Raw genomic sequence first — 21102 nt, forward strand, 5'->3', positions numbered from 1 at the left:
TGTGTACAGAGAAAGGCAGCACGAACGGTAACAGGTTTGTTTAACCCATGGGAGAGTGTCACAGAGATAATGAAATGAACCGTCTTGAGAAAGTCTATTAAAAGAATTTCATGAACTGGAATATACTACAATCCCCTATGTATTGCTTACATAGGGATCATGAGGGTAAGATTATAATTACTGTACACACAGAGGCATTCAAATAATCATTCTTCCTGGATGGGAAGAAACCCTAATAACTGGTACAATGGGATGTGCCCTCTGCCAAGCACCTCACAGTGGTTTGCAGAATATAGATGTAGGAAGAACATATACAATTAGTTGGGTCTTTAGTGCTGCTCCTCAAAGTCAGACTTTTGCGAAGTATAATTAATAGACAGGGAGGGGGAAAGAGAAGGTTAAAAAAAAGTGGCACAGTGTGGAAGTACTCGTCAAATTTCAGAGGCAGACATTACCAGAGAGGCATAGGGCATCATGATGAGGTATATTATTAAAATACCAAGTTTACATACCAGGAAGTGTAATGAAACACACTTCCCCTCCCACATACATCTCACAAAATGATGATGTTCAGAGTATAATTGTAGATTTAAGTATCATTATGTTGCAAAAGTCATAGACAGGAGTGTAGCACTGTTGCTACAAAGCTGCATCATATTGATTAAGAATAGCCATAACCATGTGAGTCTTACCGTTGCTACAAAGCTGCACCACATTAACTGATGATGGGTGTGGGCACCAAGGCACCCAGTTGCATAGTTGATGATAAACAGCTGCACATGAGGGGGAAATAAGAGCAGCAACTATTACACAATCAAAGGCTATAAAATACAAGGAACGGAGAGCTCCAAAGGATCTTCCTGAGTGACCAGCTTCTGACAGTCTCTGTGACAATCAGCTGCAGGGTCATGACTTAGAATTTGGACTAGGTCTTGCTTGATTAGAATAGTTGTGGAAGGTTACGCTCCTCTCAGACATGCCTCAGTACAGCTTTCACTGTATCTCAATATATTCAGGCATCTTAGTCTTTAATTAATTTTCCTACATTTATGTCTTCTCATCACGTTTCCTAGCCTGCAAAACCTTTCAGCTCCAAGATTCCTCAGAGAACTTCAAGCGACATTGAACAGACTCCCTGATCCCTTGCTCATTTAGGTTTGCTGTCAATCAAAAATTGTCATCCTTAACTCACTCTCTAGGATGCATGATTTATTCTGAACTTAAATGGTCAGCCTTTTCTTTGTCAGTTCCTCAACAATCACCTGAATTCAAGATACAAAAATAATTATTCTCACTTATACAGTTTTTACATGCAGTAATATAACATGAAAACACATTATGTGGTAGACTACTAAGGACCTTTTATGCCAGCCTTTCCATAGGTGACCTACTTATAGCTTTCCTGAAGTCCCCAGACTGATTTTTTGAGGATACTGTTGCTTCTGTTCTGGTCCCCCCCCCCCCCCCCCCCCAACACACACACACACACACACACACACACACACACACACACACACAGAGCGAGAGAGAGAGAGAGAGAGAGAGAGAGAGAGAGAGAGAGATACAAATGAAACTTTAAACCCTGGCTTGTAGCATCTGAGAACGAAGTTACCACTCTGAAACATCTTTCACCCAATTAAACATCGGCCCACTCTGGGAAATGTCAAGACACCCTCAAGGAACATTACACAAACTGCATACATGTTGTCTTTAATAATGAGAGCCTTAAGTAATTCTCATCAATAGAACATGCCTGAGACTGCTTTAGTAATATACACTACAATAGTAATGAAACTTGCCTGGATATTTAAATTACCTCAAATTTTAGTAAAAATTACACTGAGTCACCATCAGTACTGACCATTGCAGTGCAATGTAGCAACAGATGCCCTCTAGGAGAAGTAGAAGTGTGGGAGTGAGAAAAATGGGGAGAGGGAAGGAGTTACATACTTACGCACAGTTGTTATAAAATATTCTCAATTTTTTTATTTATGGCAGTTTATTTATTTTATAAATATATATTTTACAAATCATATTGTACGATCAGTATTCATCACACATTCTGAAAATCTTGGCATGCAATATTCACATAATTTCTGAAAGAAATTACTAACCACGATCTATTTTCTTTAGCTGCCTTATTTCAATCTGTCAACAATGAAAAATTGTATCTGCTTACCTCTACATCAGGTGATTATTTGAGTAACAGACAAGTGTACAGAGAGATCTATTCTGCTTTTAAAAAGTTTCATTAAGCTACGAGACTAAAAACGTTACACACATTTCTTTCCATTATTGACACAATGAAAGTATCATGGGAGGAGAACATATCAACTACTACCCAAAAAGTGAGGAGCTGGACTTTATATCTTTATTACATGTCCCATATATGAAATTAAGCATACTGAATGATATACTGATCATATATTCTATAATGATAGTGACAGCTGACTAAGGGAACATACGAAGTAAGGCTGCCACATTACCTGGCAGCAATTTTCCTTTGCAGAAGAGAGAATTTTATATACTTGGAAACCATTATGAATGAAAACATATTCACAAAAATATAGATACAATAATTTGTACAATACAATTAAGCTGAGCACTTGAAGAGAAAAATTCACTTCTTTTTCAGTAGTCTTTTTTTGACATGTTTCTTCATCTTTGTTTTCCTCTTTTCAGCCTGTTGTTCCTTGATAGCCTTCTTTCTTGCCTGGAACATTAATGGAATTAAGGTCACTTGCTAGTGAATCTGCTTCAAAAATTCGAATTTTTTTCCATCTTAAATCAATATTTAGAGTTTTGTGAACAAACTGGTAATTAAATAAATCGATTTGACATCGGGAACATCTTTAAAAACAAATTTAAATATATGTTGGTATGCGGCAATGACCATGTTTCCGCTGTGGTCGGATGTCAAATGGCATCATTATTATTTTGCCACTTCAAAAAGATACACTGCGTAATCGTTTTGAGTTAGCACCCCTGTTAGCACACATGCTTTCCAATGCTCCTTTGTTTTCCTTTGTATATCTATGGTTTTCAAGAGTTGTTTGTGTTCAAACTTCTGTACGTTGTTGAGTTGTTGGTGATGTGTCATTCTCAGAAGTAGTTATGCCTCCAAAAAAGTGTTTTGAAATGGGAAAACGTAAGTTTTATGGTAATCGGTTTACTTCGTGGGAAAGTAGGGACTGTAATTACAGCCACAAACCAACTGGATGTTATCCACCAAGTGTCTCAAACCAGAAGCTACAATATTTGAGTACCCAGAGTGACATTTCAATAAAATATGATCAAAACCCTGTAACTGAAAGTGTTTACATAATTGCTGAATTGAGTGCTTTATGTTCGCTTCTAAAGAATGCTGCTGTGTGTATGCTTTGTGGAAAAGGTGGTATTAAAATCGTCGAAGATTTTGAAGGCAGGAAAGGTGTGGTTAGTAAGTTACAAGTGTTTTGTGATTTCTGTGGGGTAACTAAAACTGGGTATTCTTCTGGATTGTGCAAAGGAAGAGTTTATAACACAAATATCAGACTTGCATATGGAATGAGGTGTATTGGGAAGGGTAGAAAGGCAGATCAAACATTTCTTGCTATCATGAATTTGCTCCCACCTACAAGATTTGAGAAGTACACACAGTTATTTGTTGAAAGTCTTGGTCAAGTGAGTGTTGTGTCAGTGAAGAAAGCAGTAGAATATAGCTGCAGCCTTTCATGGGACATGGCAGAAGTGTGGTCACCTATCACTGAATTGTGTTGTCACTGCAACATCCCTAGAAAATGGAAAGGTGATTTGACATATAATGTATGAAAGTACTGCCACGGTTGCAAAGGAAATAACCAGAATCATGTTTGTGTTCAGAATTTTTCTGGGTACAGTGGTGGAATGGAATCGGAGGGAGTTCTCAGAATATTTCAAAGGTCAGAAGAGAATTATGGTGTACGGTATGTGAAGTAACTTGGAGATGGGCACACGTTTAGATAAGTTAATAAAAGATATGAAGGGGAAAAGGCTCAGTGATGGCAAACCAATTGGTGGTCAGGTCGTCTTACTAAGGAAGAGGTGGACAAACTGCAGCTCTATTATGGTTTAGCCATAAGAAGGAATCGAGACAATATTGAGGCCATGAAGAATGCAGTATGGGCTACCTTTTTCCATAAAGCTTCTATGGATGACCATCCACAGCACGCTCTCTGCGACATGGTGTGGATACAAAAAAGCAATCACTGCCTGCCATATAAGGTATTGGAAGCAATTAAGCCCATATACAGGGACGTAAGTGACACTAAACTATTGTCATGGTGCTTACGTGGAAAGACACAAAACGTTAATGAAAGTTTCAACCTTGTAATTTGGGAACGCCTGCCTAAAACTGTGTTTGTTCGTTTCAATACCATGAGATTAGGTGTAATAGATGCAGTTATTTGCTTTAATGATGGGGCAGTTAGCAAATGTGATTGATGTTTTAGAGTTGTTGGGATTAACTCCTGGTTTCAATATGAGACAAGCACTGATGGCAACTGATTCCTTGAGAGTGGCCAAAGGTGAAAACTAGGTTCTTGAGATAACTAAAGAGGCCAGAATAGCAGAGGAGCAAGAAAAGGAAGAGAGAAGATGAGGAACATACAAACCAAGGATATTATGCAACTGGAGGGTTTTAAGAACAACAGAGGTGAGTAACAGATGAAGTGTACCTTTAAACTGAGTTTCCAAGGAATCAAATTTTCTGACATGTTTATTTTATGGAGGAAAAAAAAAAAAACTATTTGAGCTAGAGGTCTGAAATTTTTTGTGATATTTCAGGCCACCATTTGGAGAAAAGTAGACTACAGACACCAGCTTAGTATCACCCGGAGGAAAAATATACCCTTATTAATTATAAAAAAAATTACCTTACCATTGACTATCTAATTTATGTATTTTTAGTATAAAAACTATTGATTGAAATCAGTTGATTGTATCTACTTTTTAGATAACAATGTCATAAATGTGTGTACAAAGTTTTAAGCATCTAAGAAAAGGAGTTAATAAGTCTATACACTTCAAACAAAGACTGGCAGGAAAAATTTTAAATTACTGACTGACATAAATGTTTATACAATAAAGTTTATATCAAAGCTATTCTAATTATTCTTATACCAAATCCTTAAAACACTTTCATTGTCCTAAAATTTCTTTGTATTCAGAGTTCGCATTATGTAGTTAGACCCTCATAAACTTTATGAAAATTCTTACTGTTTTTCCAGCGTTCACTGGCAAGATACCTTAAAGGATTCAAAAAGATGAAAACAAATATTTGCAAGTACAAGAAACGAATCAACAAAGTGAACATTGAGAAACAAACCAAACTTCTTAACTAAGTTAATGTATAACAAGGCACCTCCTAATATAAGAGGATGTTTGTTCTTATCTTACTTCTAAGTGCTTCACACAAACTGACCCTTTCACACTCCCCACCCTAACATCCCATGACAACTACATCTACATCTACATGACTACTCTGCAATTCACATCTAAGTGCTTGGCAGAGGGTTCATCGAACCACAATCATACTATCTCTCTACCATTCCACTCCCGAACAGCGCGCGGGAAAAACGGACACCTAAACCTTTCTGTTCGAGCTCTGATTTCTCTTATTTTATTTTGATGATCATTCTTACCTATGTAGGTTGGGCTCAACAAACTATTTTCGCATTCGCAAGAGAAAGTTGGTGACTGAAATTTCGTAAATGGATCTCGCTGCGACGAAAGACGTCTTTGCTTTAATGACTTCCATCCCAACTCGCTTATATCTGCCACACACTCTCCCCTATTACGTGATAATACAAAACGAGCTGCCCTTTTTTGCACCATTTCGAAGTCCTCCATCAATCCCACCTGGTAAGGATCCCACACCGCGCAGCAATATTCTAACAGAGGACGAACGAGTGTAGTGTAAGCTGTCTCTTTAGTGGACTTGTTGCATCTTCTAAGTGTCCTGCCAATGAAATGCAACCTTTGGCTCGCCTTCCCCACAATATTATCTATGTGGTCTTTCCAACTGAAGCTGTTCGTAATTTTAACACCCAGGTACTTAGTTGAATTGACAGCCTTGAGAATTGTACTATTTATCGAGTAATCGAATTCCAACGGATTTCTTTTCGTTATTTAGCGTCAACTGCCACCTCATACAGCAATCTTTTCTAAATCGCTTTGCAACTGATACTGGTCTTCGGATGACCTTACTAGACGGTAAATTACAGCATCATCTGCGAACAACCTAAGAGAACTGCTCAGATTGTCACTCAGGTCATTTATATAGATCAGGAACAGCAGAGGTCCCAGGACGCTTCCCTGGGGAACACCTGATATCACTTCAGTTTTACTCGATGATTTGCTGTCTATTACTACGAACTGTGACCTTCCTGACAGGAAATCACGAATCCAGTCGCACAACTGAAACGATACCCCATAGGCCCGCAGCTTGATTAGAAGTTGCTTGTGAGGAACTATGTCAAAAGCTTTCCGGAAATCTAGAAATACGGAATCAACTTGAGATCCCCTGTCGATAGCAGCCATTACTTCAAGTGAATAAAGAGCTAACTGCGTTGCACAAGAACGATGTTTTCTGAAACCACGCTGATTACGTATCAATAAATCGTTCCCTTCGAGGTGATTCATAATGTTTGAATACAGTATATGCTCCAAAACCCTACTGCAAACCGACGTCAATGATATAGGTCTGTAGTTCGATGGATTACTCCTACTACCCTTCTTAAACACTGGTGCGACCTGTGCAATTTTCCAATCTGTAGGTACAGATCTATGGGTGAGAGAGCGGTTGTATATGATTGCTAAGTAGGGAGATATTGTATCACCATAATCTGAAAGGAACCTAATCGGTATACAATCTGGGCCTGAAGACTTGTCCGTATCAAGCGATTTGAGTTGCTTCGCAACCCCTAAGGTATCTACTTCTAAGAAACTCATGCTAGCAGCTGTTCGTGTTTCAAATTCTGGAATATTCCATTCGTCTTCCCTGGTGAAGGAATTTCGGGAAAACTGCGTTCAATAACTCCGCTTTAGTGGCACAGTTGTCGATAACAGTACCATCGGCACTGCACAGCGAAGGTATTGACTGCGTCTTGCCGCTTATGTACTTTACATACGACCAGAATTTCTTCCTATTTTCTACCAAATTTCGAGACAATGTTTCGTTGTGGAACCTATTAAAGGCATCTCGCATTGAAGTCCGTGCCAAATTTCGCGCGTCTGTAAATTTTAGCCAATCTACGGGATTTTGCGTTCTTCTGAACTTCGCATGCTTTTTCCGTTGCCTCTGCAACAGCGTTCGGACCTGTTTTGTGTACCATGGGGGATCAGTTCCATCTCCTACCAATTTATGCGGTATGAATCTCTCAATTGCTGTTGCTACTATATCTTTGAATTTGAGCCACATCTCGTCTACATTTGCATAGTCAGTTCGGAAGGAATGGAGATTGTCTCTTAGGAAGGCTTCTAGTGACACTTTATCCGCTTTTTTAAATAAAATTATTTTGGGCTTGTTTCTGGTGGATTTGGAAGAAATGATATTGAGCCTAGCTACAACGACCGTGTGATCACTAACCCCTGTATCAGTCATGATGCTCTCTATTAGCTCTGGATTGTTTGTGGCTAAGAGGTCAAGTGCGTTTTCGCAACTCTGGAAACAATAGTTACAACTCATCTTCCACAAACTCTGTGTGTGAGCTGTCTCTGTTGTTGCATACTTTTCGTTGTTCATTATACTTTGCTCCCTTGTGGTGGACTGAATGCAATCTTTCAAATTGTAGTTTCATGTTCCTTTCACAAACTCTCAAGTACTATATCTACATCTACATCCATACTCCGCAAGCCACCTGACGGTGTGTGGCGGAGGGTACCCTGAGTACCTCTATCGGTTCTCCCTTCTATTCCAGTCTCATATTGTTCGTGGAAAGAAGGATTGTCGGTATGCTTCTGTGTGGGCTCTAATCTCTCTGATTTTATCCTCATGGTCTCTTCGCGAGATATACGTAGGAGGGAGCAATATACTGCTTGACTCTTCGGTGAAGGTATGTTCTCCAAACTTTAAAAAAAAGCCCGTACCGAGCTACTGAGCATCTCTCCTGCAGAGTCTTCCACTGGAGTTTATCTATCATCTCCGTAACGCTTTTGCGATTACTAAATGATCCTGTAATGAAGCGCGCTGCTCTCCGCTGGATCTTCTCTATCTCTTCTATCAACCCTATCTGATACGGTTCCCACACCGCTGAGCAGTATTCATGCAGTGGGCGAACAAATGTACTGTAACCTACTTCCTCTGTTTTCGGATTGCATTTCCGTGGTTATCTTGACGGCAGGAACACTCCGAGCTGAAGGCAGTGGCGTCTGCAGACAGATTGGATAGCCACCTGGTATTGACACCAGGCCGCACCACCCACGGGCGTACAATTTCCTGGCACTTTAGAAATCGAAACTCAGGGAAAAAGACATGTTTTGGAAACATCTTCGATGTGCAGCAACATGTACGATGCGTTTTTTCGTATTACAGAAGTATACACTGGAATCCCACCAAACACCGCAGGTTACTTTCGGGATAATTGAAATCGAGATTTCGCCGCACTTTTTTTGTAGGCCGTCCGTAGCTCATGTCACGTGATCTCGCCAGCCGATAGACAGCGTAGGACACGTGATGTAGTCAGCCAACAGCAACATCACTGTTAAGTAGCATGAACACACAAACAGGGACAGTAAATAGTTTAAATTAATATACATAGTGTTGCTACAAGAAAAACAAAGTTTTCACATATAATATTGTTCTCAAGCTGCAAGAGAAGCTAAGCTTTTGCATATACTGTTGATCTTTTTTGCGCGTATTACACTTTAAGATATATCACACAAATGTGCCAGTAAAATTTTTAATAATGACAAATGTCTGATCTTCGAGGTTCGAAATTCTTCTAAAGGGCGCGTCATCAAAGAGTTGATTTTTAAATCAGAGTCAAATGCTCTGTGATTTAATAAATTCATGGTACATTCTTGCACATAGTTCAACTTACATAAAAGGATATTTACTTTGAAAGCAACGCTTTTCAAACCACTATTCGCAATATTTTCCCACAACCTGCTAGAAATAGGTTCGTTTCAGCAGTTGCCGGAAAGCACAGATAACAGGCAACACCACGCTTCGGTAGCTATCATGACGTAGGAAGCCCGTACGTATGTACATGTAAAACATTGAAAGATCGTACATTATGTCATAAAAGAAACAAGACATCAGAGGATACTGCAAGAGCATCGGAATTTCATGAACAACATTGGAATGTGCACATTTAAAGTGCATACTTAAAGTGCACATTCGTATGTCCGAATTCCCAATGAAGTAGACCTCGACCTGATATTAAGCTTTTCAGTCTGGTTTTCGGGATGTGAATTTTCTTGGAGCACCAGTACTGTAATATATCAGGTTTGGTGAAGGCAGCAGAGGACCAAGTAGGTAAAAAGACGAGAGCTAGTAGAAATCCTTGGGTAACAGAAGAAATATTGAATTTAATTGATGAAAGGAGAAAATACAAAAATGCAGTAAATGAAGCAGGCAAAACGGAATACAAACCTCTCAGAAATGAGATCGACAGGAAATGCAAAATGGCTAAGCAGGGATGGCTAGAGGACAAATGTAAAGATGTAGAGGGTTATCTCACTAGGGGTGAGATAGATACCACCTACAGGAAAATTAAAGAGACCTTTGGAGAAAAGAGAACCACTTGTATGAATATCAAGAGCTCAGATAGAAACCCAGTTCTAAGCAAAAAAGGGAAAGCAGAAAGGTGGAAGGACTATATAGAGGGTCTATACAAGGGCAATGTACTTGAGGACAATATTACGGAAATGGAAGAGGATGTAGATGAAGATGAAATGGGAGATACGATACTGCGTGAAGAGTTTGACAGAGCACTGAAAGACCTCAGTCGAAACAAGGCCCCGGGAGTACACAACATTCCATTAGAACTACTGATGGCCTTGGGAGAGCCAGTCCTGACAAAACTCTACCATCTGGTGAGCAAGATGTATGAGAAGAATATAATAATTCCAATCCCAAAGAAAACAGGTGTTGACAGATGTGAAAATTACGTAACTATCAGTGTAATAACTCACAGCTGCAAAATACTAATGCAAATTCTTTACAGACGAATGGAAAAACTGATAGAAGCCGACCTCGGGGAAGATCAGTTTGGATTCCGTAGAAATATTGGAACACGTGAGGCAATACAGACCTTACGACTTATCTTACAAGAAACATTAAGGAAAGGCAAACCTACGTTTCTAGCATTTGTAGACTTAGAGAAAGCTTTTGACAATGTTGGCTGGAATACTCGCTTTCAAATTCTAAAGGTGCAGGGGTAAAATACAGGGAGCGAAAGGCTATTTACAATTTGTACAGAAACCAGATGGCAGTTATAAGAGTCGAGGGGTATGAAAGGGAAGCAGCGGTTGAGAAGGGAGTGAGACAGGGTTGTAGCCTATCCCTGATGCTATTCAATCTGTATATTGAGCAAGCAATAAAGGAAACAAAAGAAGAGTAGGTACTAAAATCCATGGAGAAGAAATAAAAACTTTGAGGTTCGCCGAAGACATTGTAATTCTATCAGAGACAGCAAAGGACTTGGAAGAGCAGTTGAATGGAATGGACAGTGTCTTGAAAGGAGGATATAAGATGAACATCAACAAAAGCGAAACGAGGATAATGGAATATAGTCAAATTAAGTCGGGTGATGCTGAGGGAATTAGATTAGGAAATGAGACACTTAAAGTAGTAAAGGAGTTTTGCTATTTGCGGAGCAAAATAACTAATGATGGTTGAAGTAGAGAAGATATAAAATGTAGGCTGGCAATGGCAAGGAAAGGGTTTCTGAAGAAGAGAAATTGGTTAACATCGAGTACAGATTTAAATGTCAGGAAGTCGTTTCTGAAAGTATTTGTATGGAGTGTAGCCATGCATGTAATTGAAACATGGACAATAAATAGTTTGGACAAGAAGGGAATAGAAGCTTTTGAAATCTACCCAGATCACATAACTAATGTTGAAGTATTGAATAGAATTGGGGAGAAGAGGAGTTTGTGGCACAACTTGATCAGAAGAAGGGACCGGTTAGTAGGACATGTTCTGAGGCATCAAGGGATCACAAATTTAGCACTGGAGGGCAGCGTGGAGGGTAAAAATATTAGAGGGAGACCAAGAGATGAATACACTAAGCAGATTCAGAAGGATGTAGGTTGCAGTAAGTACTGGGAGATGAAGAAGCTTGCACAGGGTAGGGCACTATGGAGAGCTGCATCACACCAGTCTCAGAACTGAAGACCACAACAAGAACAACAACAACAATGCCATACGTGCTAGAAAATGAAAATGTGCACTTGAAATGCAGCGAACAGTTCAAACTAGCCTGTACTGTGTAATTAAACATTTTGTTTCAAATACCTTGACTGACCCTTCGGAAAAGGTTAACAAAAGTAAAATTTCTTTAGCAAACAGACAAAAATAACTTCATTGTTCCGCAAGGCGATTAATGTTTGACTGTCAGAAAGGTGGAAATAAAATAAAATCTGAAACTAATGTCATATTTTAGCCTGCCGTAATTATATGAACGTGTTTATTTCCACTGGATAGCTCCCAGCCACAGATATCCGTTTTGTTTTCATTTGACGTGACAGTAAACGAAGGGGAAACAGCAAAATCACTAATTGTAAACACGGGTCATGTGGAGACTAACCACTACAACTCAGACTGCTCTGCACATCAGCCCCGGATCTACAACATTTGAGAACTGAGTCAATACTAAAAAAAATCAAATTTTTAAAATATGTTCATCTTGTAGTGCACATCTTTCTGAAAAATCTGAAACATAAAACATATGTATTCGAGAAAATGTAAGACATATTATTTGGTCTTAAGTATGCCAAAGTGCAGTGCCACGCCTGTTCATAAAGCATTTTTCTACCGCACGTCCAAACTATATTCAGGCGAGTGGAAACTGAAACGTCCTGTGGTGCTTCTCCTGCTCCCAGTCGGCCGGTTTGACAGCCTGCCCCTCTTTAAAAAATCTCGCAATTAATAGTGGATGGGATTATTTGTAATCAAGAGAACAAGAACTCTTCAGAAAATCTGAACTCTTTATTGCCTATTAGTTAATAACTTGCTGTTTTGTGCGACATAAAATTAAATATATGATATATAAAACCAATACTGACAAGAGATAAGCAAGAAAATACACATTTCTTCAAACCTTAGCTCCTAGCATTTTTCTCTCTTTAATCTTTTTACAGCTTTACATGGCGTGCTTTCCTTTTTGTGAAAGAATCTATTACCTCATCAAAGTTCGTCATACGTTTTGCTACATGAAAATTTGAAATGTCGTTATCTGATACTGAAGAAGCTGTTAATACAAATAATACCCAAGACTGGTGTGGTTTCTCGATCTGATTAAGTCACTGTCTGCTAGATAAAACAAAATAAGCCTTTCTAATACGGCAGCAATTTTGTAACACACCAAATAAACGAGACTGTTTTGGCACAAATGGCCATTTTTATAACACGACAGAATATAATTCACGAAGTACTAATATCAAATGTCTATTAGTCCTACTACAAGCAAAAACCTTTATGTTAGGAAATAATTTCACATTTCATTCAAATGCACCAGCTTCTCAAGCATGAGATCGAAAAGTAGTATTACGTAATTTTTATATAAATTTGGAATTGTCTTATTCTCCCATAATGTGTGTGATGTCCCCGTTTCTTCTTCTTCTTCCTCGTGCTAACAATCTTGTCATCACCAATTATGTAGCTATTGCTGCCATTGTCAAAATCTGTTCGCCAATTAACTTCACTAACCCTGTCAGAATCACAGGTTTAGTTATCCCGCGATTATTTTCCAGTTAGGCATTACTGTGTGTTCGAACAACACATTTTCCGCGTTGCTTCCAGAATAGAACTTACGCGAGTGCTAGCCGGGGACTGTACAACTGGTCCTTACTAGTGTAGTGATCCGGCCAAAATTTTCTGTCAAAATTTCATTTTCTTGGGTACACCGAGAAGATAATACGTAATCTTTCTCACCTGTTATTCCTGTTAATCGTTTATTTCCATTCTGGTAGTCTGAATCTATGGATTTCGCTAGTAATTATAACAATGCTGATCATTCGCAAATCCAATCAACCACATAATCAGACAGCGATTGGCATTCATCTGTTCGGCTTTACTCCCTCAGCTCGTATTGCCCCGCCCCCTTTTGTCTGCGGAAAGTTTTTTTCTAAATGCGACGAGGATTCTCCTGACAGAGACATCACATACACTATGCATGCATTCAAAAGCCAACTTAGGATTCATTCAGAAATCCAATTAAAATGAGTTCAAAAATGTTCAAAAACCAACAGAGACGTTTCAAAATCATATGAATAATCGATAGACAAACGTGCGCTGGATGCTAGGTGCTTTGTGAAACAAGTTATTTTTCCTGAAGAATATGAATTTGGCGCCTCCTTTTCCCGGTAGCATCTAGTTGCTTGCTGCGACTGCTTGCACAGCCAACAGCCACATTCCTGTAGCCAGAAGAGGGAGAATCTACTACTCAAACGTGACTCAACTGCGCATGCGCACGAGCCCGCGCGTAACTGCTAAAACAAATCAAATGTAAACAGTTGCGACTTCATGCTCATTGGAGGCAATTTGTTGTTATGAAGCACTGCATAGTCTTCCTAAAGCCTTTGACACATTTTCAATTGGCAGACGCTTGCATGAGCACTGTGTGTCGTTGTTGTATATGGCACATTTCCTTTCCAATTTAAGTTATTTTTGTTTTTTTCTCTTGTTTATGTTTTATTGTTGAAGCATTATTCTCCAGTAGTGGGATACAGTAATATCCTTTGTTAAGAGTTTCGGTTCTTACCAGTCAAAATTACAAAAATTTAACTGAAAACTCGAACAATGAAAAATTCCCGGAATGCTAAAAATATCCCGGGTTTTTCCCGGATCTCCCGGGTTGTATACACAATGTACAGTTTCCCACACTGGAAGTGTTTGTGGAGGAAGTTACATCTCCGAGCAGTCAAAGTTTTTTAAACCTCGTCAAGGTACAAGAGTGGCAGGATGTTTATCGTTGTGATAGCAAAAATGACAAATATAATGCTTCCCTTAACACATTTGTTATGCTCTTTGAGAGTTGCTTTTCATTAGACCGTTCTAAACAGTGTAGTGGCAGTAAAAAGCATCTTGGGTGGCTGATTAGTGGGATAAGGATATCATGTAGAATGAAGTGGGAATTATAGCAAAATGTTAGAAGCAGTCACAATCAAACAACAGTAACCTATTACAAACAGCACTCTAAGGTGCTAAAAATTTTATTAGGAAGACAAAGAGTATGTTGTAAGCAAATACAATAGCTAATTCACGGGGTAAAATAAAAACCATTTGGTCAGTTGTGAAGGAAATGCGTGGTCAGCAGCACAAGGTCGACGATATAAGTCAGTTCGCAGTAAAAATATTTCTGCTACTGATAAATCAGATACATGTACAGTACATAACCATCATTTGCTGAGCATTGCTGGTGAATTAAATAAAAATTTAGTTTCTACAGGGAATAATATAACTCTCTTGGCAAATGCCTTTCCGAGATTGACGTCTGAAATACAGACAAGGGAGAGATTGAGTCAATAATTAAATCACTGAAGACTAAGGACTCTCAATGGATATGATGGGCTGCCTAGTGGAATATTAAATTACTGTGCTGCACATGTTAGCCCTGTATCTAGCCATATTTGCAATTTTTCCTTTATGAATGGTCAGTTTCCTAAACGATTAAAGTACTCAGTAGTAAAGCCACTTTACAAAAAGGGAGAAAGGGATAACATACACAATTTTAGACCTATTTCTATGCAATTAGTGTTTGTTAAAGTTATTGAAAAGGCTGTGTATGTAAGGGTAATTGATCATTTTACATCACACGATTTGCTATCAAATGTGCAGTTCGGCTTTAGAAGTCATTTAACAACTGAAAATGCTATATTCTCTATTCTCTGTGAGGTACTGAATGGGTAAAACAAAAGGTTTCGAACACTAGGTATATTTTTTGATTTAACTAAAGCGTTTGATTGTGTTGATCACAAAATACTCCTCCAGAAGTTGGACCATTACGGGGTATGGAGAGTAGCTCACAATTGGTTCATCTCTTACTTTAGCAACAGACAGCAAAAGGTCATTATTCACAGTGTTGAGAATGGCTGTGATGTGGGGCCTGAGTGGTGTACGGTCAAATGGGGGGTGCCCCAAGGGTCAGTATTACAGCCACTCCTGTTCCAGATTTATATAAATGATATGCTCTCTAGTATTAAGGGTAACTCTAAAATACTTCTGTTTGCTGATGATGTTTGATGATGATGGTAGCAAAGGATGTCGTGTGGAACATTGGGTCAGTTTCAAATAGTGCAGTTCATGATCTAAGCTCATGGCTCGTAGAAAATAAACAAACACTAAATCACAGTAAGACTCAGTTTTTACAGTTTCTAACACACAATTCAACAAAACCTGACCGTTTAATTTCACAAAATGGGCATATGATTAGTGAAACTGAACAGTTCAAACTTCTACACATGCGTATCTTGTTCAAAGACTTACTGCTGCCATTTTTACTATTCGAACGGTATCTGAAGTGAGTGATCGTTTGACATGAAAATTAGTCTGCTTTGTTTATTTTCATTTGCTTATGTCATATGGTATTATACTTTAGGGTAACTCTTGCCATTCTAAAAGTGTATTTTCGGTTCAGAAACGGGTGGTTTGGGCAATAAGAAGTGCAAGTTCACAAAACTCTTGTCGACCCCTGTTCACAAGTCTGGGTATTTTGACATTGGCTTCTCATTATATATATTCCTTACTGTCATTTCTTGTTAACAATATTAGCTTATTCCCAAGAATAAGCAACTGTCACTCAGTTAATACTCAGCAGAAATCAAACCTGCATTTGGATCGGACTTCCTTAACTCTTGTGCACGAAGGTGTGCAGTATACTGCTGCATCCATTTTCAATAAGCTATCACAAGAATTCAAAAATCTTAGCAGTAATCCATGCACTTTCAATTCGAAACTGAAGTGTTTCTTCACGGGTCACTCCTTCTATTCTGTCGAGGAGTTCCTTGAAAAATTAAGCTGATTCTTGTTGTATTGTTGATTGCATTTACTTAAAAACATATGGACTGCCTTTTTTCAGGTTCATAAACATTTTATTTTTATCAGTTATTACTTTGATGATGTAATTTCATGTACCGACACGTTCCATGACCCTGGAGATTTGCTCCTCAATTTGGTCCTATGGAACTTGACGTGAAAATAAATAAATAAATGTGAGTTTCTCTGCAAGGAAGTGACATTCCTAGGACAATTGCTAATTGAGGAAGGGTTAAAACCTAATCCTACCATGGTCGAAGCAATAGAAAAATATCCGCAACCAAAGACAATGACTGAATTAAAAAGTTTTTTAGAGATGATCGGGTATTACAGGCATTTCATGAGCTATTTTAGTAAAATTCCTAATCTTTGCATGAGCTACTAACGAAAGGGGTTCCTTATGAATGGGGAGGAGTGCAAGAAGAAACATTCCAGCAGTTGATGGAGGAAATGCTCAGTGCTCCATCTCACAATACCCGGATTTCGACATGGACTTTTTAGTCATGATGGATGCGAGCAGTCACTCTTTGAGCACTTACCTTAGCCAAGGGCCAATGGGAAGAGACTAAGTTGTTGAAATTCTGCCTAAATTTAGAGGAGTACGACTACCAGATACTGTACAAAGAAGGAAGGAGTACAATTACCAGATACTGTACAAAGAAGGTAAACAGAATCGAGTAGCTGGTGCACTTTCCCGTATCCACAGCAAGTTAGATGGGGATGCAAAACAGAAAGAGAGTGCTGAGGAGTCAGCCAGGAACAATGACAAGTGTAAAATAAGCCGACTGCAGCTACGTCCACGGAGACGCAAGCAACAATAATGGCTCCAACACTGAGCACTGAAGAACAAGCCAGTGACATAGGAGAAGACACATCAGAAACACGCAAGGAGAATGTGATGAGCACCGAAGAAAAGCAGGGAGCGCTTAAGCAAATGCACTATCGGCGGACATCAGGGGATGGGGAGGACATATGAGCAAGTAAATCAATACTGTACTTGGCCTGAGATGAAGGCAGAAGAGAATGTCATAAAGAAGTATGAAAGTTGCCAGAAAAACAAAATAACACAGATAAAAACGAAGTAGCCAATGGAATTAACATGACCCCAGAGTCTATTTTTGAAAGATGTGATATTGACATCTTAGGTCCCCTACTACTAACCCAATTCGGTAATCGATATATCCTGTGGTTTCAGGACTTGCTCAGAAAGTTTGTTATAGCCGAGCCAACTGACCACTAAGACACAGACATGGTCGCGCATAAATTGGTAGAGAACATAATCCGGAAGTTTGGGATCCCAACAGATTTACTCAGTTACATGGGGAGTAATTTTACAAGCGATACTATGAAGCGAGTAAGTAAACTATTGAGGATAGATAAAATAAAGATGACAGCTTACCATCCACAAACAAATGGTTACAGCACTACACTAGCCGAGATCAGGGCAATTGGGACCACTGGATTTCTTTCACGACATTTGTGGACAACACGACTCCACACCGTACAACCGGGTACACACCTTTCAAATTGTTTTTTGGGAGGAAGTGTAACCTACCTGGGTGGTTACATAGAAAACCTGCAAATGTAGTTTATAACTACACGAATTACGTGACTGAGGTCTGAAAATGCATGCAACTGCTGCATCAAGGTGCCCCTGTGGTGATCCAGGAAAGCAAGGGGAGAAACAAGATTAATTATGACCAGACGCAAAACCCAAAAGAATTGAGAATGCATGACCGCATGTTGTATGATGAAAGCGTGTGAAGAGGAAGCAGTTAGAAGCTGGACAGTCAATGGCGAGTGTCATACACTGAAAAAGGTCCAAATGTAATAATTCGATTAAAAGTAAATAAATGTGTAAAAGTACATACGAATTGGTTGAAAGAATTTTTATGAGTAATATGGGATGATTAAGGTAGTGCATACCAGAGTGAACTGATGTCAGGGAAAGAAATAAGGGGTCATGCAAATGGAAACAGAAGGCTGAGGAAAGCAGTTTCTTTTGCAGATGAACATGATGCAGGCACTATGAGTGACAATCATTATGGGGAGTATGATGCTGACCGTCCTCACGGAATGAAGAGTGCTGCCAATGGACATACCAGTGCAGCAGTTTAAGTCAGCACCAGGGATATATTACGACAACCACGGTATAGTTAACCTGTACAGCACAACTTGGAGAATTGTGAGTTATTTTCAATTAAAGGAACTACACGAAAACTTCGAGCAGATGCAAGCATTGGCTGACAGAGCAGTAGTGCATTGTCTCCACAGGTTGCACCAGGTAAAGTTGAAGGCTGAGGAGTGTGAAAACGTTCAAAAGACAGTAGCAAACATGTGAGCAAAATTACACATGTCAAGGTGGTTAACTGGGCAGTTACCCCAGCATGACAGACCCAGAACTAAATAGAGGAAATTAAACTTTATGGGGGAGACTAGTAAAATACTATTTGACGCAGCATTTTTCAAGGCAAAAATAGATGTATTAGAGGAGCAACAGAGAGACTGTCCAAGGAGCAAGAGACAATAGCCAAGTCATCATTGACAGGGGATAATCAGACACTAAACACGGTAACTACAAATGCTTAAATTATTGCAGATGAAATCACGAAGCTAAATGCGCACATAGAAGACTACAAGAACAACACCAACAAGAAGGTACAAGAGGCCTTGATTATGATAACCATCATGGAACAGTTAGTGCAACTTACAGCCATGTTAAATGAATTAGAGTGAGAGTATGATTTGCCGATTTCTGCAATTGTGAACACACAGAAGGGTCTCCTAGAACCACCTTTGATAAATCTTGTGCAGGTAGTTAAGTATTTGGAACCAATCACAGGATAAATGAAAGACAAAAAGTTCCTGCAGAACTCTGGAAGGACCAAGGATATATGTTACTGCAAATAATATATTTAGACATCTTTTTAGTAGATGACACCTTAAGGTAAGTATTAAATGTATTTTTAGTTGATAGTTACATTATACACTGTGTAAGGTATGGTCATTACCGATTGAGTACAATAAGGTAAAGAAATTGTTCTCTTATATAGCACCAGAGGAGGAGTTCCTCATAATAGATGAAGCGAAGTGACAGTATGCGCAACTGTCACGTGACCAGTTACTTTGTAAAATGGTTATGGTGAGAAACCAACAGGCAATACTGACCCCACGACTTATCTTAGAAGGCAGATTAAGAAAACGCAAACCTACATTTCTTGCATTTGTAGACTTAGGGAAAGCTTTTGACAATGTTGACTGGAATACTCTCTTTCAAATTCTGAAGGTGACAGGTGTCAAATACAGGGAACAAAATGCTATTTACAATTTGTACAGAAACCAGAATGTAATTATAAGAGTTGAGGGCCACGAAAGGGAGGCAGTGGTTGAGAAGGGAGTGAAACAGGATTGTAGTCGATCTCCGGAAGTTATTCAATCTGTATACTGAGCAAGCAGTAAAGGAAACAAAAGAAAAATTTGGAGAAGAAATTAAAATCCATGGAGAAGAAATAAAAACTTTGAGGTTTGCCGATGACACTGTAATTCTTTCAGAGACAGCAAAGGAGATGGAAGAGCAGTTGAATGGAATGGACAGTGTCTTGAAAGGAGAATATAAGATGAATATGAACAAAAGCAGAACAAGGATAATGGAATGTAGTCGAATTAAATCAGGTGATGCTGAGGGAATTAGATTAGGAAAGGAGACGTGTGAAGTAGTATACGAGTTTTGCTATTTGGGGAGCAAAATAACTGATGACGTTCGAAGTAGAGAGGGTATAAAATGTAGATTGGCAATGGCAAGGAAAGCGTTTCTGAAGAAAAGAAATTTGTTAACATTTAGTATAGATTTAAGTGTCAGGAAGTCTTTTCTGAAAGTATTTGTACAGAGTGTAGTCACGTATGGATGTGAAACATGGACAATAAATAGTTTAGACTAAAGATAGTAGAAGCTTGCAAAATGTGCTGCTACAGAAGAATGCTGAAGATTAGATGGGTAGATCACAAATAATGAGGAGGCACCGAAAAGAATTGAGGAGAAGAGGAATTTGTGCCACAACTTGACCAGAAGAAGGGATCGGTTGGTAGGACACGTTCTGAGGCATCAAGGTATCATCAATTTAGTATTGGAGGGAAGTGCAGACCGTAAAAATCGTAGAGGGAGACTGAGGCATGAATACACTAAACAGATTCAGAAGGATGTAGGTTGCAGCAATTACTTGGAGATGAGAAGCTTGCACAGGATAGAGTAGTTTGGAGAGCTGCATCAAACCAGTCTCTGGACTGAAAACAACAACAACAACAACAACAACAACAAGCAGTTTTGAAGGATAGCAGGTACACAGGAGAAGCATAAAATTATGCTACAATAAGTCCCCATGGAAGGGACTAAGTACAAAAAAAATTCTGCTGGAAAAATAAAGGAAAGGTCAGGAGAAAGAAATTAAAAAAGACGAACAGGAAAAGTGCTGCAAATTGAGGTCAGGTGGGCTGGAAGAAAAAAGTATTATGTTGCAAATTTCCATCTGAAGTTCCAAGAAACTGGCACCAGAAGGGAGAATACACATAGTGTATATTGAGATCAAAACAAAGATTGTATTGCAGATGTAGCTCTCCACAGGGCACTATGTATTGCCACGGTGGGCATGTGCATGCTTTATGCGAGTTGTTTGGCTCTACCTTTGATGAATAGATCTTGCCAGTAATGAAGTTGGTGCAGGTGGCAATCAAGTGCAATGAGATAAGTTTTACACAATGTGGAAAGCAAGTTAGGTGAGTTGCTTCCCCATCAAAGGGAGAGCTCCCTCCAGGCCTGGACCCAAAGTCAAATCCATGATGTACCAGGATAAAGTTCAAGTGGCAAACTGCTGCTGCAAAGCTCTGAG

At 39.1% G+C, this 21102-nt stretch overlaps 1 protein-coding gene across 1 annotated transcript in view; it reads right to left on the reverse strand.

Moving 5' to 3' along the window:
- Positions 1-2017: 2017 nt before the first annotated feature.
- The window catches only part of LOC124788010 (serine/threonine-protein kinase RIO1), a 125819-nt gene continuing 106734 nt past the window's right edge, over positions 2018-21102 (reverse strand). Inside the window, exon 10 of the mRNA XM_047255056.1 lies at positions 2018-2713. Coding sequence (XP_047111012.1) covers positions 2621-2713 — 93 coding nt within the window. The 3' untranslated portion in view covers positions 2018-2620. The remainder of the gene's footprint in view (positions 2714-21102) is intronic.

Source organism: Schistocerca piceifrons, chromosome 3, assembly GCF_021461385.2.
Source record: "Schistocerca piceifrons isolate TAMUIC-IGC-003096 chromosome 3, iqSchPice1.1, whole genome shotgun sequence".
Classification (NCBI taxonomy): domain Eukaryota; kingdom Metazoa; phylum Arthropoda; class Insecta; order Orthoptera; family Acrididae; genus Schistocerca; species Schistocerca piceifrons.